At 45.1% G+C, this 20861-nt stretch overlaps 1 protein-coding gene across 2 annotated transcripts in view; it reads right to left on the bottom strand.

Annotated features, from left to right (window-relative positions):
- The window catches only part of LOC144702035 (Insulinase (Peptidase family M16) family protein), a 57670-nt gene extending 37193 nt beyond the window's left edge, over positions 1 to 20477 (bottom strand). For both annotated transcript variants that reach the window (XM_078573895.1, XM_078573896.1), the window contains exons 1-12: positions 20221 to 20477; positions 19849 to 19924; positions 15006 to 15073; positions 13368 to 13459; positions 13206 to 13279; positions 13079 to 13122; positions 7429 to 7480; positions 6861 to 6983; positions 6659 to 6771; positions 6391 to 6553; positions 4274 to 4366; positions 4085 to 4170 (exon numbers count right to left, since the gene is read on the bottom strand). In XM_078573895.1, coding sequence (XP_078430021.1) covers positions 4085 to 4170; positions 4274 to 4366; positions 6391 to 6553; positions 6659 to 6771; positions 6861 to 6983; positions 7429 to 7480; positions 13079 to 13122; positions 13206 to 13279; positions 13368 to 13459; positions 15006 to 15073; positions 19849 to 19924; positions 20221 to 20376 — 1140 coding nt within the window. In that variant the 5' untranslated portion in view covers positions 20377 to 20477. The remainder of the gene's footprint in view (positions 1 to 4084; positions 4171 to 4273; positions 4367 to 6390; positions 6554 to 6658; positions 6772 to 6860; positions 6984 to 7428; positions 7481 to 13078; positions 13123 to 13205; positions 13280 to 13367; positions 13460 to 15005; positions 15074 to 19848; positions 19925 to 20220) is intronic.
- Positions 20478 to 20861: the final 384 nt, after the last annotated feature.

Below are 20861 nucleotides of genomic sequence, written 5' to 3'. Positions count from 1 at the left end.
AAATGGCCCGCTAGTGCTTCTCCCACCGCTTGTGCCCCCACAAACTCTTGATCCCCAATTTCACTATGGAGATGTGATTTGACCTCCGCCTTCCATTCGCCACCAAATGGAAGAACCGAGTGTTGGCATCTCCCTCCCTCAACCAAATCTGCCGCAATCTTTGCCCCCAATCCATCTCAAGCTTCTTATCCTCCTCCTCCACCTCTCGACATGTTTTCCTTTCCTTGAGTTCGTCTTCTACCAGGCATCTTGTATCTTCAATGGCGTCCAAATGCTGGACCCTCACTAAGGCTTCATCCCATCTTCGGTGTCTTCCCTCTCGAATCTGTCTCTTCACCCCGATGAGGTAATGACGTAGGCCCACCAGATTGGTGGCCAGCCTCATCGTGGCTGAGCCCTGTGAAGAGTGACCCGTCCACCATGCTATCACCTTCTCTCTGAAGCCCCTCTCGCGTAGCCACGATCGGTCCAATTTGAAGTAGGTGGGTCTAACCTGCCCAACGTTATCCTGCCATATAATTAGGGCGTGATCAGATAAAGGTCTGGGGAGAGCTCGTACATCTTCTAATGGATGTCCCTCCAATAGGTCGACCGAACACAGGAATCAGTCCAAGCGGGAGAGCATGGTAGGACCTTTCGTACTACGCCATGCGTAGTTACAATTCATCGGTCCCATTTCTTGCAGTCTCGCCCCTGAGATGAATGCCCAGAACACCTCTGATCCTGGATCCTGCCCTCCCAAGCCATTCAGTCTATCGCTTGACTCCAGATTGACGTTAAAATCCCCGCCAAACAGCATTGGGGACCCCTGAAAGAGGGAGGTGACTACCTCCAATTCCTCCCACAATCCATGACGTCGGGCTGCAATGAGCCGACCATGTACCGATGCCACCGTGCATTGAAATCCGTCGCTTCCTCTCCGTATTTTAACGGCCACCACGACTGTCCTGTCCACGACCCTTCCTTAGCAAAGGTCGCCGTGTTCCATGCCACTAGTAAGCCCCCTGATCTGCCCGTGGCATTTACGGCCACAACACCCTCTAGAGAACCCCTTCCCACCCAGTTCCATACCTTAATGTCCCATCTCTCCAACATCATCTCTTGTAGGCACACCACATCCGCTCCCCATTGACGCGAATAGCTTCCCACAACTCCCCGTCTCCCTTCATCCCGTAGTCCGTGTGTGTTCCACGATAGACACTTCATTGATGATCCGATGCTTGCTCCCCTTGCACCCTTTCCAGGGTTACTCCCAGCTCCTCGGCCATCGTCGGATGTGCGCCATGGACCTCCTCCATCGCAGCGTCCTCTGTGTGGCTAGAGGACTCTACAGCCTCTTCCCCGCTGTTTCGCTGATCCCTTGGCGCGGCCCCATGTGGCTTTCGACGAGCTGCCATCTTCTTGGATCGTCCGTCGGCGATTAGGCGTATCTGACCATTGTGCCCGGACACCACCCAGGTCTTCTTACCGTCCGCCTCCATAAGCGCCAACTTCCCCCTCCGGTAAACCACTCCCTTAAACCGGCGGAGATCGTCATTAGTTATTTGTCTCACCCTTTTCCTCCCTAGGTTTTGATCTTCGAGGTTTTCTTGGTCATCCTCCATGGTCGAGGCCGGCGGGATGGCCGATGATGTGCCCTCCACATGGACCGGGGCCCCACTCACCCCATCCTGTACGTCTTCCTCCATTGAAGCTCCGTCCTCCGCGACTCCAGTGGGGGAATCACCCTTCCCCTCCACCGCCTCCTGATGGGCATCCGGTCTTCCGAACTCTCCTGGCGCGGCTGGAGGGGTCTTGGCCCTTATCTTGGCTTTGAATGCCCGTGTGTATCCCTGAGCCCAAACTGACTCAGGCAACTCCTCCCCTTCTATCACTTCGACCTCTAGCAGCACCACATTTGGGTCCTCGAATTCTAACCCCGTCAAGATGATGCTTTTAAGTTGGCCGAAAGAGGCGACCAGGTTTGCTAACGTCATCTCTCGACGGTGCACCAATGGGACCCCGTGCACCTCCACTAGTATCCCCATCTTTTTAACTCCTTCAGCCCCATCAGAAGGGACGACTCGCTGCCACCTCACCTCCGTGGTATCAGTGACCCGTTGCTTCCATCCGCATACCGTGACATATGCGGCCAATGAGGCCCCTCGAAGGAGCAAGGAATGTGCATCTATCCTTTGCACCTCCGCCTGGTCCAACTAAGGGAATTTCTGCCATAAGCCGGCGCAAACATTCTTGATATCGGGATGGTCCCTGAACACATCGCCCACCAAGCACTTTTGGAGGATGCTGGAACATGTGTCTTCTCCGTCTACTTCTCCCTGGGCCATTTGTTGACCTGGGCTTCGAACCAGATGTCCCACTTTCTCCCTCACCGGTTTTCCCTCACCGCCGTTTTTCCTCGCCACCGTTCTTCCTCGCCGCCATTCACCATTCACCGTTCTCCCTCACCACCATTCTTCCACGCCACCGTTCGTCATTCACCAAGCTCCGACCTGGCCCTACGGTTGACCTTCTCCCAATGCCGTTCTCCCCACCGTTCGCTTCCGTTCTCCCTCACCGGTTCTCACAATGGCGTAGAATGTAACGACATCCTTCACAGTAGGGGTTCTTTAATGGCCAGTACTGGTCAACTTCATACCTTAAAGACTTGAATTCACTAGCATATTCCATGATGGAGCGGCTCTCTTGAGTTGGCTTCTGTGTTTGATCAATTAGTGCACAGATACTCTAGGCATTGCTATTCTGAGGAAAATTCCTGCAGATCTGGTCCCATATCTGCATGACAATGTCCATATGAAGAAAGTTGTCAAACTACTCAAAGATCATGGTGCCAAGGAGCTTGCTATGAATAAAGGCTTTGTCAGCTTCCAGTGCTTCAAAGCTATGTCTTCAGCCTCTGGATCATTCACCAAATGCTTGCTTAATAGGAATGCATAGAGTCAGAACCACAAACTGATGCCACTAATATAGAACGGTACCAATGAGGCAGACTTTCTCAGGCAATGCATGGAGTGGATATACCATCTTATGAGAGATCACTCATTCAGCGGTGGGACTACTGGTAGGCAAACCAATGTCTGAAGTTACATAAGCTGCAATTTCTGTAGTTGGCAGATGGCTCAATGCTAGGGAGGGGTCAAGCTCAACAGCGCACAGCATGCGGACATGCAGTGCATGGAGGGTCAATCACAACCGTCCAGCAGCTCCACAGCAAAAAAAAAAAAACACGGGCAATCTGTCAAACAGGCAATCAGTCAAACACATAATCTGCCCGAAAAGATCGCGAGTGTAGAAGCAATTGAATAGGGGTGCACGACCAATCTTTTGAACAAACAATTTTTTGACCAGGTTGTGAGTGAATGACTAAGTCCATGCAGCAGTTAGGCGAGTGGCTGAAACATGTCACAAGGCAGACAAATGCACGGCAACAATGGGCCTCACACCTGTCAGATGCACAGCAGGAGTAGAGCACACACCAGATACACATGCATTGCAAGCAACATACTTCTGAAGTGGCAGACAGGCCCGTTCATACCCACAGACGGCTGAAATCTTCGCACTAAGACCTTTTGACCAGGCTTTAGTGACATGTTAAACACTAGAGGGAAGTTCTCTATTGGATGCAATGGTGGGATACTAGGGTTTGGAATTAAGCACCCAAAATTCATAACTCAGAGACCACTTGCTTAAATTCCAGTTACAGTTGAAGGGTCATTTATTGAGCAATAAATTAGAAGGGTTAAGATGAGCTGTCATGCCAGACATTAGCCCACTTCTGACTGTCCTATGTATGTACTCCATATTTGTTGAATGCATCCACGACATCATTCTTCTTGACTCTCATGTTTGAAAAGCTCTCAAAATAGTTTTCAAAATAAAAAATAAAAAAAGCTCTCAAAATACACTTATGGCAATATACATACAAAAATCCAACCAAAGATGTTATCAAAATAAATGGGTCCACATTCAGTAAAATTCCAATACTTTTTGAGATGTGCATGTCATGCATTAACATCAGAAAAATGAAACTTCAAAGCATTACTTCCTATTGGACATGAACTATAGATCTACGGAAACCCTGTACCTCCTTGAAGATGGATTCCTTAAGCCCAGAGTTCCTTACGAGGGAAATATATTTGAACAGCAATCCAACGATATCTTCAAAGTGTTCTGCAGAATATTATCGAATCATTATAAGTATTCTAAACAATGGTATGCAGACTCTACCAACAATCGTAAGAGATCTGTCATTTTGAATTATGGAGGAACAAACCGTGTCCAGCATCAGTAAGCTCAATGACCACTGAGAAAAATGAGAACTCATAGCTATGTTCCCCTTCACCAGCACTTAGGCTTATGGCCCATCCTGAAACAAGCGCAGACAAATAGTATGTAAGACTGTTATGGTCACTATGTGCAGGCATCTCTCATGCAAAGTAAAAATCTATTATTTGATGTTAACTTTTCTGAGTGATGAAAGGACACAGAAAATACAGCTTTATTACAACAAAATTGAATCGTCCTAAAAAATATATAGCTGACAAAGGTACAACCCGAACTACACATCTCTATCAAAATCCAAAATAGATCCATGAAACATGCTTACAAATGAGAATCACCAGCTGTATAGGATTCTGATGCAAAAATACCGGAAAATAGCAATTGAGTGTCATTGGGATATGTCAGCCCAGAGGGAATTTACGTCCCTTCATATTCCCCCCAGAACCTCACCTGATTCCCCCTCCACCCCAGGACGAGATCCCTCTGTCGCGAAACTCCCGCACAGCATGCGAGTCCACTCCCAATGGGAAGTAGTCTTCTAGTTGCAAATTCCAGTTCCAAGGTTAGAGACACTAAATGGAGAACCCAACAGATTGATTGCTACAAGCGCTGAGGACCTCAGTGAGACTCTGGCTTCTCAAACCCATGTGACGACCCAAACACCATAGACAGATATGACACTGCTGAAGGATACCACACCACATACCTAGTCAGACACAGGAAATGCCACAAGAGCAAAAGGAGATAGTTGTCCTGGATTGTAAACATCCTGCAGGGCCGACTGCATGTCTCGGAGTTAGAACAGAGGGCGAAGTCAAGCTTGGAGCACGATGGCACATGGGAAGACCACTCATGAAGGGGGATATATTTGGCAAACTCACCGGGTATAGAAGGAAAACGTGGTTTGTGCAGGATGAAACGGGTGCAAAGGTGTGGCTGGTAGCCAAGAAATGAGGAAACCTACTGTTAGTGCAAAGGTGTGGCTGGTAGCCAAGCAGGAAAGGTCAAATATTGGAGCAAGGTGCAGAGTGAAAGCAGCGGCCCACTGTACCTGAGGTAAACACAAAGAAGAATGGGACAGCAATGTAGGGAGAAGAGGTGGAAAATAAAGAGGAATGAAGTTCATGGCATTGAGGCACCAATTGGAAAGGAAAGAAGCCAAAGTATTACACAGGTTTTGAAGGACGACTGTGGATCTAGTTTGGACTAGGAGCATTGTGCGGCTCCAGTCCAAGTGTCCTCTATGTTCTGGAAGGGGCTGAGCACAGCTATACTTCCTCAAGTTTGAGAATTTTTCAAAGCTATACTGGGGGAGAGCACAGCCTTCTAGTTTTGGGCAGATGCATGGTCTGCTCTGGGCAGAGTAAAGATAGAGTTTTCATGTTCGTTTGCTGTTGCACAGACTCCTCTTGCCATGGTCTTGGAGTGTAGGGATGGCCGGTTAGAATCCATGCATGGTCAACACCCTGTCCGCCCAAACAGTGGAGGAATATAAAAGGATGCAAAAGAACATAAACCACCAACGCCCACTAAGAGGCACAAAAGACAGACCGTGTGGATAGCCACGTTTTTCGCTGCATAGGATGGTTACAAGAGGTCCAACCGCAGACACATAGAGGAAGAACAAAGGACCTTCCACCAGTGACGCCCCCTACGAACCAAAAAATTCCCCCAAGGTGAGGTTCTTTTGTTGGCTGCCCTTATTGATGAAGGATGTCAGCAAGCGGCAAAATATTACCCAAATGGTTCCATAGTCTCCATATTCAAAATATTTCAAATTCAAATTAAAGTCCAAAATCCTAGAAATACTCAAAATAAAACCAGGTTTCAAAAAATTCATATGTAAAAAAAGTCTTTCAGTCAGACAGCCTTGACATTGATGAGAACCTCTGCAAGAAATTCAACAGAGATGAGAGGGAGACTGAGATAGATCCCTCTATAAAACTATACAGAAAAATGTAAAATGGAGCTAATAAGAGAGACTAACATTAATAAAACATAAACCAAGCACAAAGAAAATACATGTCAGGGGTTAATTATGCATCACAATGACATGTATATTATTGGATGAAATTTGTTCACTCTTAAGAGTAGACCAAGTAAACTCACCTAACTTCTTTAACGCAAAAAACAGTGACCCATTTCCCTCATGCCCAATAAGATGTCCAAGGTACCTACAGGGTCCTTCTTTGTAATGCTGAATGTTTGGTGTTACTGGCCACAAAAATTGTAATTTGTGACCTTCTTTCACTGGCACAGCTTTCACAATAAGCTGGAAATAGAGAAACGTCACTGGAGGAAATGGAGAGGAATATTGAGACGAATGCAAATGACACCATCCAAACACCATTACAGGAATAGGAAATGTACAAGTTACCTCAAGATGCTCAGAACTGCAAGGTTGGCCTGGAAAACGAATTCCATTTCTTCCAGAATTTTGCACATCCATGAATTTTCTTTCAACCAAACTCTGAAGATCGTCAAGACTCTCTAAAAAACCCATTTTAAAACCTCACTGATTAGTTAAAAACATGGTTATATTGAATCTAGATTTGCGGCATGAGTTGCTGAGGTGACACCTTTTCCATAAGCAACAAGGTGCATAAGATTTGCTGAGTATGTATCATGATAGAACTTTATGAGCTCCTGTCTTGTGTCAACGCCTCTTGCTTTTGGAATAACTTCAAGAGTATTCCAGTTACCTACCGCCAAGGAGAGAGAGATTATTTAGAACCCTTGTTTAAAACTGCAAGAATACTATATTAATATGTTTAAGACCACAGTCAATACACAATATGTAAAATGTATAAAGCATTAGCTGAATGAATCATTTTTTCATTTAATACAGGTTCTTTCCAGCCTATCAATTTTATAAACATGATAGATTGGCATCAAAAGAAAAATTAGGATTATTCATTGTTTTTTAACCTTTTCACTTCCTTCGAATAGATGAGAAGACAATCACTAATGATGAAAAATCACAACCCCTATGATCATCGATCTTTTTGTTCTGACATATATTTGATAGATGGATCATATCGCCACACAGTTTAGCCTCATAGTAAATTTGAATTTCTCATAGCTGATAGAGCAGACACAGAGAGGAATTTCAAAATCACGAAAGCAAACAGATAGGAATAAGTCTACCTGTGCTGAACTTGTGATATGGGTGCTCTTTAGATGATAAATGCTTCTGGAGCTGTTAAGAAAACACTAGGTTAGGTAAAAAAGGCAGTTTAATCCCCAGTATACAGAAGAATCAGACCACAGGCTCAACCTAAAATACTTTAGTCGTTAAAGAGAAATAATGGTGTTTCAATGGAGATCGACCAGAAATTTATCAGGAAACGTTTCAATCTTTTATGAAGGTAAACTCCACATTCTTTGTTATCCAATCATTGCTTGATTATTTTGTTATAGCAAACAATAAAGTTAAAGGGAAAATACTATACACCAATGAGGGTACTGCTATGTTCTTCACGATAACGTATCACCGGCATTGAAAAAGAAGGAATCCAGCAGAGGAGCTATTACGAGGACGGACGGGACGGCGGCTAGGGACCGCGGAGCACGGGCGGAACCCTAGCTGCACGGGGGAGAAGGGGAAGTGAAGTTGGCGGCGCCCTAGCCGGCCAAGAGAGAAGGGGGAGCCCTAGTCGGACGAGACAGCGGAGCACGGGCGGAGCACAGGTGGAGACCTAGCCGGACGGGGGAGAAGGTGGAGCAGAGTGGGACGGCACCCTAGCCGGACGGGACGGTGGCGCCCTAGCCAAACAGGACGACAGAGCTCGAGAAGTAGCCAGACGGGACGAGGGAGTGAAGGGGGAGCGTCGGGAACCCTAGCCGGTTGGGATCAGATGGCGTTGTGAAGGAAATACCAGTTTCGTTGCTGAATTGCCACCCGTCAAGAATCCCTAGCTGGTTGGGGGGCGTCATCGGGAGCCCTTAGAGCGAAGCGGAGCAGCGTCGGGGGCAGCGTAGGGAGCAGAACTGAGACCTGAGAGGGGGAATCCTAGGTCTGCGGCTCAAGTAAAATCAGGTACGCGCTTTTTGCTTTTTTATTGCTGCTTCAAGGGGAAAGGACGTTCAGCAAATGCAAGCCAGTGTAGCGGGGGAATTCTTGACTAACGTGTGGCTCACCACAAGATCATCAACAACGAGGTACATTTTCCATTATACTATTTATAGTTAATTTCGTGTTAGTATCTTGTTGGAAGCGGTCTTGGCCGGAGTTTGGGGGCGGAATCGGTAGCCATAACAGCTGGGCTTGGGAACGGAATCGAACGGAGTCGGGAACAGAGTCGGCCAGGGCTCAGTTCACAGCGGGTCTTTAACAGCTGGAGCCGGGAGAACCAAGCCGGCCTAGAGGACGGCGAGGGCGACTGGTGAAGAAAACCCATTTTGCAAAAGGAAGTCAATCAGTCAGCGCTCCCCAGGCCGGGGAGTGGGACACGCCGGGTGTTCGCAGTAGCTAAACACCCAATTTGAAGCGGGTGCGTGGAAACGATTGTAGACTCCGGTTCTTTTTCGAACCCCTGGAGTTTTGACCGACCTACTCTTAGGCTGAGACCCACACAGATAGTCATGAGGGGACGTGCGAGCGAGCTAGAGCGTCGATATGTGTCTCCACAACGGAGAATAGTGCAGTACCCCACCAGGGATAGAGGAGAAAACTGGAGCACTCCAGGCCAAAGGCAGGTTTTTTTCCAGCCGCGACACCAAAGCATCCACACAGGGAGGGCACGGCAAGACGCCAAGTGGTCTCAATGAAAGGATCTTTAACAGGGAAACAAACCAAATGGGCTGGGGTCCTAGCTCCAGAACCACTCAATTTACATGAGAACCCCAAAACCAACATTCAGACACAAGGAGAGGTGGAAGGAGGGTCGTTAATCCAACAGCTGGACGTGCGAGGACGGACACGGGCAGGCTACAAATTGAAGGGGAACTTAGATGCTTTCGATGTCTGTCGCAGGGGCATTTCACTTGGGAGTGCCGGGAGCCAGTCATTTGTCGGAGGTGTCAAGGAGCAGATCATCGTCAGTCATTGCTCAAAAGATGTTTTTACTGGATTCCTATACACCAAAATTTTAACTTCTGGTTCCGGCGAACTAATAATCATTGAGTCCTCTTTCCGGACAACACATACAAAGAGACCTGCCAACAGTCAAGTTTTTAGTGAACCTCTCAGAGATAGATATTTATGATTAGTTCCCCCAAAGGGCAGTTAGGAGACAAGATTCGTCGAGAAGACCACAGGGGACGGGAAGCTCAGGACACGGTCAAGGATTGGGAGAATATCCAGCGATGGGAAGGGGAAGCGTGCCAGATTCCAACCATTTTTGTGGGTGTCTGATAGGAAAAGTAATCAGCGGTTCTCCGAAACTAGCGGAGGTTAGACAAGACCTTTGGCAACGACTTCCTGCAACGCAGAATGCAGAAATCTGGAACCTAAATCCAGGGTATCTATTCATCAGGGGAGTATCCATGGCAGCATATATTGAAATATGTGGATGGGTACAACACCTCAATGGGGGCACAATGGTGCAGTGGCGTCGAGTCCTTCCCAAAGATGGAGCTTGGATGGAAGGTACTAAAACCCTCATCTTAGAAGCACAGGGAGTCCCGATGAGATATCAAACGTGGGAGTGGATGGAATCCACTGTGCAGACAATTGGACGTCTACGGTCTATCATTTCAACAGGTATAAGTCTCTGGGGACCCAAACGTGGTTTTAATGGAGGTGGAAAACATGGCATCAAACCAGCTGCCATGACACATCTGGCTCAAAAGCCCATGCCGCAATTTTATGGTTAGTTTGATGGAGCAGCTCCCCCCGACAGCGCCAAGCATCATAGGAAGCTCGACGGCTCAATACGGAGACCAAGGGACATCGGCTCTTAAAATGAAGCATGCGCAGCAGGAGACGAGATTCAGCTCACCGCCTTCACTCAAACAAAGATCCCTATCTGCAGCACAAGAAAAGTTATCACCGGAGGGGTCCTCAAGGGAGCAATCATCCACCATTAAGTTAGATAAAGGAAAAGGGCAGGATGGCGCAAAGATAGGTAGCCATTCAGAAAACTCAGCCCAGACAAGGAATGGGTCCTGTAGTGGCACTGTTGAACTGGAACTACCATCTCTCTCTCTCTCTCCCTCCTCCCTCCCTCCTCCCTCCTCCCTCCTCCCTCCTCCCTCCCCCTCTCTCCCTCTCCCCCCCTCTCTCTCTCTCTCTCTCTCTCTCTCTCTCTCTCTCTCTCTCTCTCTCTCTCTCTCTCTCTCTCTCTCTCTCTCTCTCTCTCTCTCTCTCTCTCTCTCTCTCTCTCTCTCTCTCTCTCTCTCTCTCTCTCTCTCTCTCTCTCTCTCTCTCTCTCTCTCTCTCTCTCTCTCTCTCTCTCTCTCTCTCTCTCTCTCTCTCTCTCTCTCTCTCTCTCTCTCTCTCTCTCTCTCTCTCTCTCTCTCTCTCTCTCTCTCTCTCTCTCTCTCTCTCTCTCTCTCTCTCTCTCTCTCTCTCTCTCTCTCTCTCTCTCTCTCTCTCTCTCTCTCTCTCTCTCTCTCCCTCTCTCTCTCTCTCACACACACACACTCAGAAGACAGATTCATCAGAACATTCTTGGTCATTTATTGATTTCTTGGCGATTGAGCTCAATCGTGTTATTCCAGGTTAATTCCTTTTTGATACAATCTGGATGTATAAGATACCCACAAGGCATACCAAAAGTTGGGTTGGACATTATTCCTAATATGTCCAATATACACTCTTAACATGTTTTAAAAGGAACCTACTGGGCTATCTCCCATTATTTTAACCTTCACTATCTCCCCTTCTTTTAACCTTCTAACCACTTTACTTTTAAGGCACCCAACTGGGCAGCTTCAGGCCAGCTTGCTTCAATGGAAAATATAGACATTTTCTATCATATTACTGACAGTTAATTATTGAGATTTTCCACCATCATATTAAGCTTCTTTGCATTTGAATCATTTTGCACGACAACAATATCCATTCCTAGGTTTCAGGAAAAGTGTCAAAATTAGCTTTGTATTTGAACCAGCACTTTGACTTTCTTGCCCACTTAAGTTCCTACATCGCTTCGTACTTTCTGGACATTGTGACTACTGGAACCAACATATTATCAATAGTAAATTCAATGCTGATACGACCCTGACGTATCTAAGTCTCTTTCATCATTTAGCCCAATAGGGGCATTTAGGTCATTTGGACCTCTTTGTTTTTCCTTTAAATAGAGCAGCCCTCCCTTGAGGAGGGCAGCCAGCAAGAAGTACCACAAAGAACGTTTCTGGCTCCCTCCGGCGACGTCCATTCTGCTGGACACCTTTCGTAGGCGATGTCCACTCCGCCTGCCCCCACCTGCCGTAGTCCATCCCGGCACGCCGACGTCCATCCCGGCGCCTTCTCCCCCCCCTCTTTCCGTCTTCTCCCCGATACGAACCAGTATATTCGTATCAAATGCTTTGCTATTGCGTCTACATGATAGAACACTAGTATATAAGACATTTATCCATTCAATGGGGTAACAGATAGAGACCTTGATGTAGGTCTCTATTGATGAAGAAAATTGAGAAAAGATGATGAATACAGTTAGGCAGTAGTATACAGGTCAGGATCGGCACCTGTAAACCTTCTAGGTCGCTTCTCTCGTACCTATTGGCCCACTCATAGGGAACCTATCCAGCATCAGTTGACCCCTTCAGTAATACATCTCTTGCATTTTTTCCTCACCCCTTCTTGATGAACGGGAACACTGATCACTTCTTGCTTGATTCCCAAGTGGTAGATGCTTCCTCTATTTAAAGGAGTCCACTGAGGGTTTGGGGATTGTATCAGTACCAACTACAGAATCATCTTTCCCTCTCATTTGACTTATCTTTGATGGAGATGATCGCTCTACCTTCAACAATAGCCACAGGTAAGACAGCGGCTAGCGTAGCTCTATTCTTAGAGCTACAGTAACCACAGGCTTTTGCCTGACTTCCCAGAAAATTTAAAAGTCAGAAACTGTTTCTGCTTCTTTTTCAACTCATTCTGGAGTAGCAATCCTACTTTCTGATGCAACCCCAAACACAACCTGCAAGAATCCAACGATGTATCAAATATAACAGCAACGTATAACGTCCTCAAGAAGCTTGGAAGAAGCCCTCTGATGGCATTAGTCACCAACCAGTTAAGTTCCCTAGAGCGAGTGATCCAGATGCAGCTTCTCCTCAAGGACGCTGTCTCCCTTTCTGAGAACCTTGGCCCCCAGACTCAGCCCTCTCCATTATCTTAATCCGCCTCCCCATTTACTCTCCCTCGTAACCTCCAAGAAGACAATCATATAATCCCTGTCTTCTGTTTATTTGCACAGGCTCCTCGGCTGTGCCTTTTCCCAACCTATTGGCTGTTACAACCCTTGGAGTCAGCACAACTCCTCGTTTTCCTTTTTACATTGGTCTTCCATGGTATCGTAACACTTTCTTAGCAAATATTTAGTATTACGTCAGTCACACATGGAAAACTCTGAAGCCACAGAAGCTACACTTTCTTAAACTAGATTCTACAGTCACAGAAGATATGAATTTTATCCTCAAATCATTTACTATTAGAAAGTCAAGACTGCTAATGGGTTATTCCCACCGTTAATTGCACTTTGAAAATCATTAGGATTAACACATCAGGTTAGTCATATAGCCTAACTTTGTCAAAATCAATCCCTGTTCAAACCGTTGTTAATTCTATTAATGGTGGAAATTTTAGCTAAGGAGTTTCAATTTTATTTGAGAAAAATAAATTTACCTGCCTCACTCTCCACGGATCAGACAGTAAGTTTTTCTGGTTTTCTGGAGAGAAAATAATAACATCAATCCCATATCCTAATAATCATGAAGAAAATATTACGATGCTATAGTAATAACTTACTTACCAGAGTCAACAGCTTTTATTTCTCTGAGAGTAGCATCAGAAGAAATCAATGGCTTAATGAAGAACTGAGAGAATCTACACCAGAAATAAAAAGGTGGAACAGATAAATGGCAAAGCTAACAAGAGGCTAGACATAATAAAAGAGGTGGAATAAATGGCAAACCTATCCAAGGCTTCTTGAAAATAGTCTGAATTCACATCAAAATAGAAGTTTGTGTGCTCGGAATCTGTATATGCATTAGTTGAACCTCCATGCTATTTTCAAAAAAATAGAAAAGTGTAAGTAAAGTCAAACAAATGTCTTTTACATCGTTTAGTTATCTTGAAAATAAAAGAAAAAAGAAGCAATATTTTTATTTCACAAAATAAGCAATGTAGATAGCCATGATTACTGAATGTTTAAAAAAGGTTTAATGAAAGAGACCACCTGAAAAAATTTCTACCAAGTAGTGTCCCTGAATACTGTTCATCTCTCTTTTATCTCTCTCAATTGTCTTTTTATTTCTCAGAAACAAAACAATGTCAGCCGAGATGCCTTTTTCTATTTTTCCCTTCTTATTTCTTTTATTGTGTATTTCCTATGAAGTCATTTCCTTATATAGACTAATGGGTCCAACTAATGGCCCAATACGTGTAATCAAGAATCTGGTATAAGAGACTAGGAAGATCAGGCCATTGACATACTTCATTTTATATTCGCCATTGGCCCTATCAATCGCCCTCGGCCTGGGACCATCTATGAGCGTCATCTGGGGCTTCAGCCATAGGGTTCTACATTGGCGGTGATCTGGCCCCATCATCCATCCATGAGACTATGAGCACCAAATTACGTGTCCTGGCCACCAGAACACCCTAAATCCAAGTTCATTCTGCTTGTATCTAACAATACCAACAACATTGTGCAAACTTTTACTGAACTTAAACTTTTACTTTACTTAATGTGCAGATAACCAATTCAGATCAGATTATGCTTGGGAATACTACAATCACGCTTCATGTGACTCCTCCCAATAACATTGGATCATAAATGATATGTTGTGTTTTGGAAGATGATATGTGTGATGCAGAGAGAAATTAAGGCCAAACTTATGATAAAATTCAGTACAATTTGCAGGCCAAACTTAAGATAAAACTCAGTACAGTTTGCCAAGACTAAGGGAAAGATGCAGGTCGGGCAGCAAAGAAAAGCATGCTTCTTCTCTTGTAACTTTGGCTGTCATGATATTCCATGCAGCTTTTTTTGTTGTGATTCCATTTCCTTCTTCTCACTGGCAATCATGACGCATTTCTCTTTTGTTTGTCATAATTGATTTCCTTCCCCTAATTGTTGCTATGGAGACATCTACAAAGTTTATTTTCGTGTTTTATCCTCCCTGTGCTTCTTGAACTTAAATATGCCATCACCATCTTGAACGGGAGATTTAGAAAACAGTAGGAACTTTTCATCTCTCAGGTTTTTAAATTAACAGCGTATTGCTACAATTTCCTATGAAAGACATAGGCAATGGAGTGGAACAGAAAGCATTTTTCGCCTAAGATATAACTCCAGGGCTGCAGAACTCCTCTTTGGCCACCTTTCCCTCCAATCTACAGACTTAAGTGCCAAGAAAGAATTGGAATCCTAGAGCCAAGAGTAAACTAGAGCAAACAATAAGATCTTGAAAATATAAAATCCAATGCATAAGTAAATGGATCATTTGCCGAGCCAAGAAAACATGTAAGAGAAAAAAGAGCTGTTCACAATACCCGATCATTAGAGAAAAAAGAAGCTACCGACAATGTTGTTTGAGTAAGAAAATACCTCTGATATAAACTTCATATAGCTCCCCTCTAATGGATATTTCTCACTGGAATAAAATAGCATATGTTCTGCAGGGATTCAAATTTCTTTCATTGAAAGTCAATCCGGACGGTTTATTGTTCAGAGTCATGTCTAAAATTTTGCTTTTTTGAAGTTTTAGGCCTTAAAAATGTAGAAATACATGAAACAAAATGCCCCAAACATTATTCTTAAAAAAATAAATAGAGATGAATTCCGCATCAGTTAACAACACCATCTCGTAATCGTTTCCATAAGGAAAAGAGATTAACAGAGGAATTCGAGATCAAATCCATGGGGACCATGTAAAGGTGACAGTTTAAAGACATGTATCAAAGACTAGTGGATAGTGTTAAATAGCTCTTTTTACCTTTAATTCATGTTACCACATTTGTGGCAAGTTAGCCACGTTTATACCTGGCTCACCTCTCCATTCCGTTTGTTCAGGGAGAACACCATCCCATTTTTGTAATTTTGTACATCATTTATTCCCACGCATTTGAATAAATGACATATGTGACTCACATGAGTGGTCACTTATTCTTTCACGTGGAGAATCACTCATCTCGGGGATTTTGACAGATCTATTTATATACTTGCCCCACACATGCCCTGATGTTCTTCTTGCAATTGGTTTCCTAAGTTAGTCCATGCATAGGCACAGAGAGTCGCATATGCAGACATCATTTATGGTGCCACCATTTCTGAAAGTCACTGCAGGACACGGACATTTACTTACAGGAGATCATGATATGTAGATGGAGATTTACAGTGACTCCTACGCACACTCAGTGGTTGATTGACAGTTAACCATTGCACATCGCATGTTCCTGGACTGAATTGCAATTACCTCCCAGATTAAAAAACAAAAAGTTGTTGCTCACTTGAGTACTGAAGCTGAGTTCAGGGCAGTTGCAAAAAGGTATCTGTGAAGCTCTATGGGTTAGCGGCACTCTGGAAGAGCACAAAATAACCCTGAATGGACCAAGCATCATATTTACTGTGACAGCAAATCAGCTATTGATATTGCCCATAATCCTGAGCTGTATGCAACACTTGCAAGCCATGAACTCGGCACTGCTGGCAAAATGGGCGGGCAGGATCTGTTATTGACCATCACCTCTTCTACAATGATGACATTAGAGACCCATGTCAACCATTGGAGTTCCCCTTAACTCAGATATTTTCTGTTAACCAAGATATAGGGTAGTTAATTTCTGACAGCCTTGGTTACCCCTCATATATCTGTCATAATGTAACAAGCTAACTGGCAAGCTAGGCACGCTCAAACCCCCCTCATTCAGTATGCTTATCTTCTCTTTATGTTTATTTCTTACTTTTTTTTTGAAATATGACATTCCTCGACGACACCTGCACGCCAGGCCCCCCATCCCCGCCCACGCCTCGAGGCGCGCGGCGAATGGCAGCCTCGCGCCAGCAGTCTTATGTTTATTCTTACTTGTTTTTTATGAACATAATATTCTTAATAGTTAGCAAAGATAATGTCAACCACAAAATAAAATAGTTTTTTGTCCTTTGCAGTCGTACCCAAAATATCTATGTAATTGTATTTATGATCCTTTTTTACCGTTGAAGCCCGTAACCCTCGAACGTTGTGTAAATTAGCATTTCTCTGGCCCTGCAAGTAAGTTCTTTCCACTTTCCATTTTTTCCTCGTTTCTTCTCATCAACTGCTCACATTAGAAGATCTCTCCATGGGGATCTAAAGGTCTCGCACTACTCTCGCGGAGGCTCATTGCAACATTCAGATCTTTGTCTTACCCTGGTCGCTGGTCTATTTACCTTCATGGTATCAGAAAAGGACATCCAGGTGTGATTGTTTCATTTTTGTGCAAATTTTCTTTCTATCTTTCACTATTTAAACTGGCCATAAATGTGTCTGTGGTGTGTATCCTGCCATAGGCACTGCCATAACCCCAATCATCCCTAGTGTTTGACCATAGCCCTATCATCACGGAAAGCCCTATTAATTTAATTCCTTGAGCCGTATCCATACCATACGGAGAGCTCACTATCCACACTTGACCGTAGCCCTATCATCAGGGAGAGCCATTTTTTGTGGCAGTAAATCCATTGATAGGGAGTGCATCAGGGGACAGAATTTAGTCATGAAAGAAAGCATGAAATTAAAATTATCTCCAGTTCAGGTCCACCTAAGGTTCCTAAAGTTCCTAAGTTATGTTATGATCTACCTAAAGTTCCTAAGGTGTTCAAGCTGAAGGGACATAACCTACTTGAGTGGTTTGAATATGTTAAGATAATTGCAAGGTGGACGTGAGCTCTCACATCTACCTACAGTCCCACCTGCCTTGTCCAATCCTCTTTATGAAGGATGGCTAGAAGCCAATGCACTACTCAAGGCATGGCTCATTCACACAGTAGAACCTCCTATTGAGTGCAACTTATTACCATCGCCCTATGTCAAAGTGTCACGCAGTCAAATCCCGAGCTATGTCTATCGCTCGAATTTGGCGCATGCCGGCCTCAGTGCTTGGAGCAGAACACTGAGCAGCTTTGATCTCTTGCATCGGAAGTTTTAGCAATTGCTTAAGATCGCATAGGAGGGGTTAGAGGAGAGTGTGGAGACGCAGCCCCGTCGAGGAATAGGGTCATTGCATTGATATCATAGGGGGAATTATATCGTGGTTGGGACAATTACATGGGGGAAGACGAGGGGTGATACGACTGAACGAGACGAGGCGCATCGCTCCAGGGTAGTGTCGCCCCTCCGCCTCAAGGCCCGCCGCTCCCCCGCGCACCCCCCCTCTGCAGCTAAACATGTGCCCCCGGGCCCAGCGCCGCGCGCCGCGGGCATGGCAATCACACACGGCACCCTGCATTGACGATCACACACATCACCAGCACCCGCACTGACACCTATCACGCCCAGTCTGCGCGACGCCGCTGCATTTAGCGCCTCAAGCCGAGCGCTGCGCTCGGCACTACCTGCGGACGCCGCGCGCCCCCATGCTGCCTCGGCGCTCCCTGTGCGCCACTTGCTTTAGTCTCCTGGAGGGATGTCTCCTGCCACGCACATGCAATGCGCACGCTGCCCGTGCGACCGCTGCACAGCATCCCGCACAACTCCGCGTGCTGCACCTGCGGCATGCCGCCCGGCTTGCGCGTCCCGCGCCCGCGCACGGCGCTTGGCGCTCCCGCACGGCGCTTGGCGCTGGCGCGCTCATGCCTGGTTGCCCGCGCGCCCAGCATGCGCAGACTTCACCTGGTCCGTTTCGCCTAGGCGCAAACGAGCATGCACACCGTCCGCAGTGTATCCCCACATACGGGGGCGATGGCCTAGAAGATCAGGTTGGGCATCGTACCCTTAGTGCATGATGCACTAAATCTGACTCAGTCCTTAAATGTCGTGAGTCTCACGCGAACACGCCCTCCCAACAAGCACGCAGGCCTCTGGGCAGGGAATGTCACCTAGTTAGGGGCCTAACACAAAGACATACGGAACGAGTTCACCATACACACTACATACATAATGACAAAGTGCATATAGATGTACTTGTTCAACAATCAATCCTTCAACCAAGGAAGGATGAGGGCAACGGATGGGCCTTGGAGGCCATCTGGAATGGGCTGGACCATTACAGACAAGTTAAAACCCCAGAGTCAGAAAAATGCACCTTTGTTTTAGAAGACTACGATCACAAATTCATCTCTGGCCATAATTCAGACACTCTTAAAACCTTATTGATCAATAGGGAACGAATTCCCACCTTTGAAATAGCCGTAAGCCTTGCCATCAGAGAAGAGAGCCATCGGCAATCTATAATCATGGACCCTGCTCAAGAAACCACAGCCTTTGGAACCAAAGCCTTCAGCAAGAGTCCTTCACAAAATTTGGGCTTCTCTGCCCTCGCAAGTAAGTTCTTTCCACTTCCATCTTTCCTCCTTTCCTCTACTCAAATGCTCACATTCAAAGCTCTCTCAATGGGGATAAAAAGCTCCCGCACTGCTCTCGCGGAGGCTCATTGCAACATCCAGATCTCTACCTTGCCCTGGTCGCTGGTCTATTTACTTTCATTAATACATCAGAAAATACGTTGAGACAAGGAACTTATCGGATCCGTACATTTTAACCCAATATAAAACTGCTGGTTTTTTTTCTTCAAAAAAAAAAAAACTGCAGTTTTGTTCAGGGGAAGGTTTATGTAGGTTCTCTTTCACCCTCATGTTTCCCATGGCAGCTGTGGCTCTAACACATCAGCCCTCAGAACTTTGAAATTCCCCTAGCCAATTGGGCCCTATCGTTCAAGCTTACTTGCCCTCCATCTGATCATTTCTTCGCCAGTATTCAGCTCAGCTAAACCCAACCTCTGTTCAGGCCTCCATGAGTAGATCTCGCAGGAATGGCTCCCATCAGGCTAATAGCATCGCACAAACTCAACTATTCAAGCTACAAGACGAGAAAAATATACATGTTTTAAAAATAGACAGGCGTTAACTTAACTAGCGACGGATTTTGGGCACCGTAAATGTGGAAACTCGAAGTAGTCCACTTTAGGTAAGTCGCCCGCATCTACGACAATAGTCATATTGGCACACCACATGAGATTTAACTGTAGCCATTGGACTTATGCTAGTTCATTTACATTATTATATGATGAGAAAACATTCATCTTTGCACATGCCATTTGTATCCTAGGATGTACAGATATTTTTCTTCTTGCTTCTGACTACTGTTGGAAACCGAAACAATTCTTTCAAGCAAAAGTTTTAAATGGGGGGTAGGAAAATGACCCCTCCAAGATATTCTTTAATTTAAACCAAGAGAAAGAACCAGATCACCTACCGAGAAAATGAGCCAGGCCCTCGAGCCCATCTGGATCAGAGAACGAGCCCACCTCAACACACATTGAAGCAGCAGCCTTCCACCATATGTAAACAGAACGACGTGAACGAAAATGTTCATAAAGAAAAAGAGAAAAAAAAGCATCAAACGATGAGGATTCAATGAATCAAAACATTTCAATAAATGCTAAATCATAAGAATATGTCACAAAATTTTCGTTGATGCGTCTAAACCATACAAATATGCTATTATCGCGCCACGAATGCTCCTTTTCTCTAAATAATAAACGTAAACAATTGACCAAAGCTGGAAGTGCCTATCGAAGCAGAAGGATGAGAACCGGCAATCAGGAAAGCGAGAAATGGGTTGGACCTTATCGGTGTCCGTGTCACTGATCAGAAGCACCTCGAGAGAATTCGGAAGAACAACTCTCCGATACTCTCTCTTGTCTGTTCTTGGCTTGGTAATCTCCACTCCGCCGATCCCGATCGCCATCTCTCCCTTTCCTCCTCCCGGTATGTCGCCCATGATTCCTGCTGGAGATTGTGGGAAGCGTTAACTTCTCCCGATCTCCGTCGTCCGCCTCAATGAGGCTTCGCAATTTGACCCCCAACAGTATGTTTTTTCAAGGAAAACAATGTTTGGATAAAGAAAAATCTTTCTTTATGAGTTTGCTAAAGGAGTTGTTTCCGGTGAACCGGCGGAACAGTAGAAGTCTTTAGAAGAAAATGTTTGGATAAAGAAAAATCTTTCTTCATGAGTTTGCTAAAGGAGTTGTTTCCGGTGAACCCGCGGAACAGTACAAGTTTTTGGGAATAAATGTTTGGATAAAGAAAAACTCTTTCTTTATGAGTTTGCTAAAGGAGTTGTTTTCGGTGATCCGTCGGAACAGTATTAGGATTTTAGAAAAAAAAATTTGGATAAAGAAAATTTTTTCTTTATGAGTTTGCTAGAGCAGTTTTTCCCGGTGAACCAGTGGAACGGTATAAGTTTTTAGAAAAAAATGTTTGGAT

Source organism: Wolffia australiana, chromosome 4 (genome assembly GCF_029677425.1).
Source record: "Wolffia australiana isolate 7733 chromosome 4, ASM2967742v1".
Lineage (NCBI taxonomy): Eukaryota > Viridiplantae > Streptophyta > Magnoliopsida > Alismatales > Araceae > Wolffia > Wolffia australiana.
The sequence above is the reverse complement of the archived record's forward strand: the minus strand, read 5'-3'. Positions and strand labels throughout refer to the sequence as shown.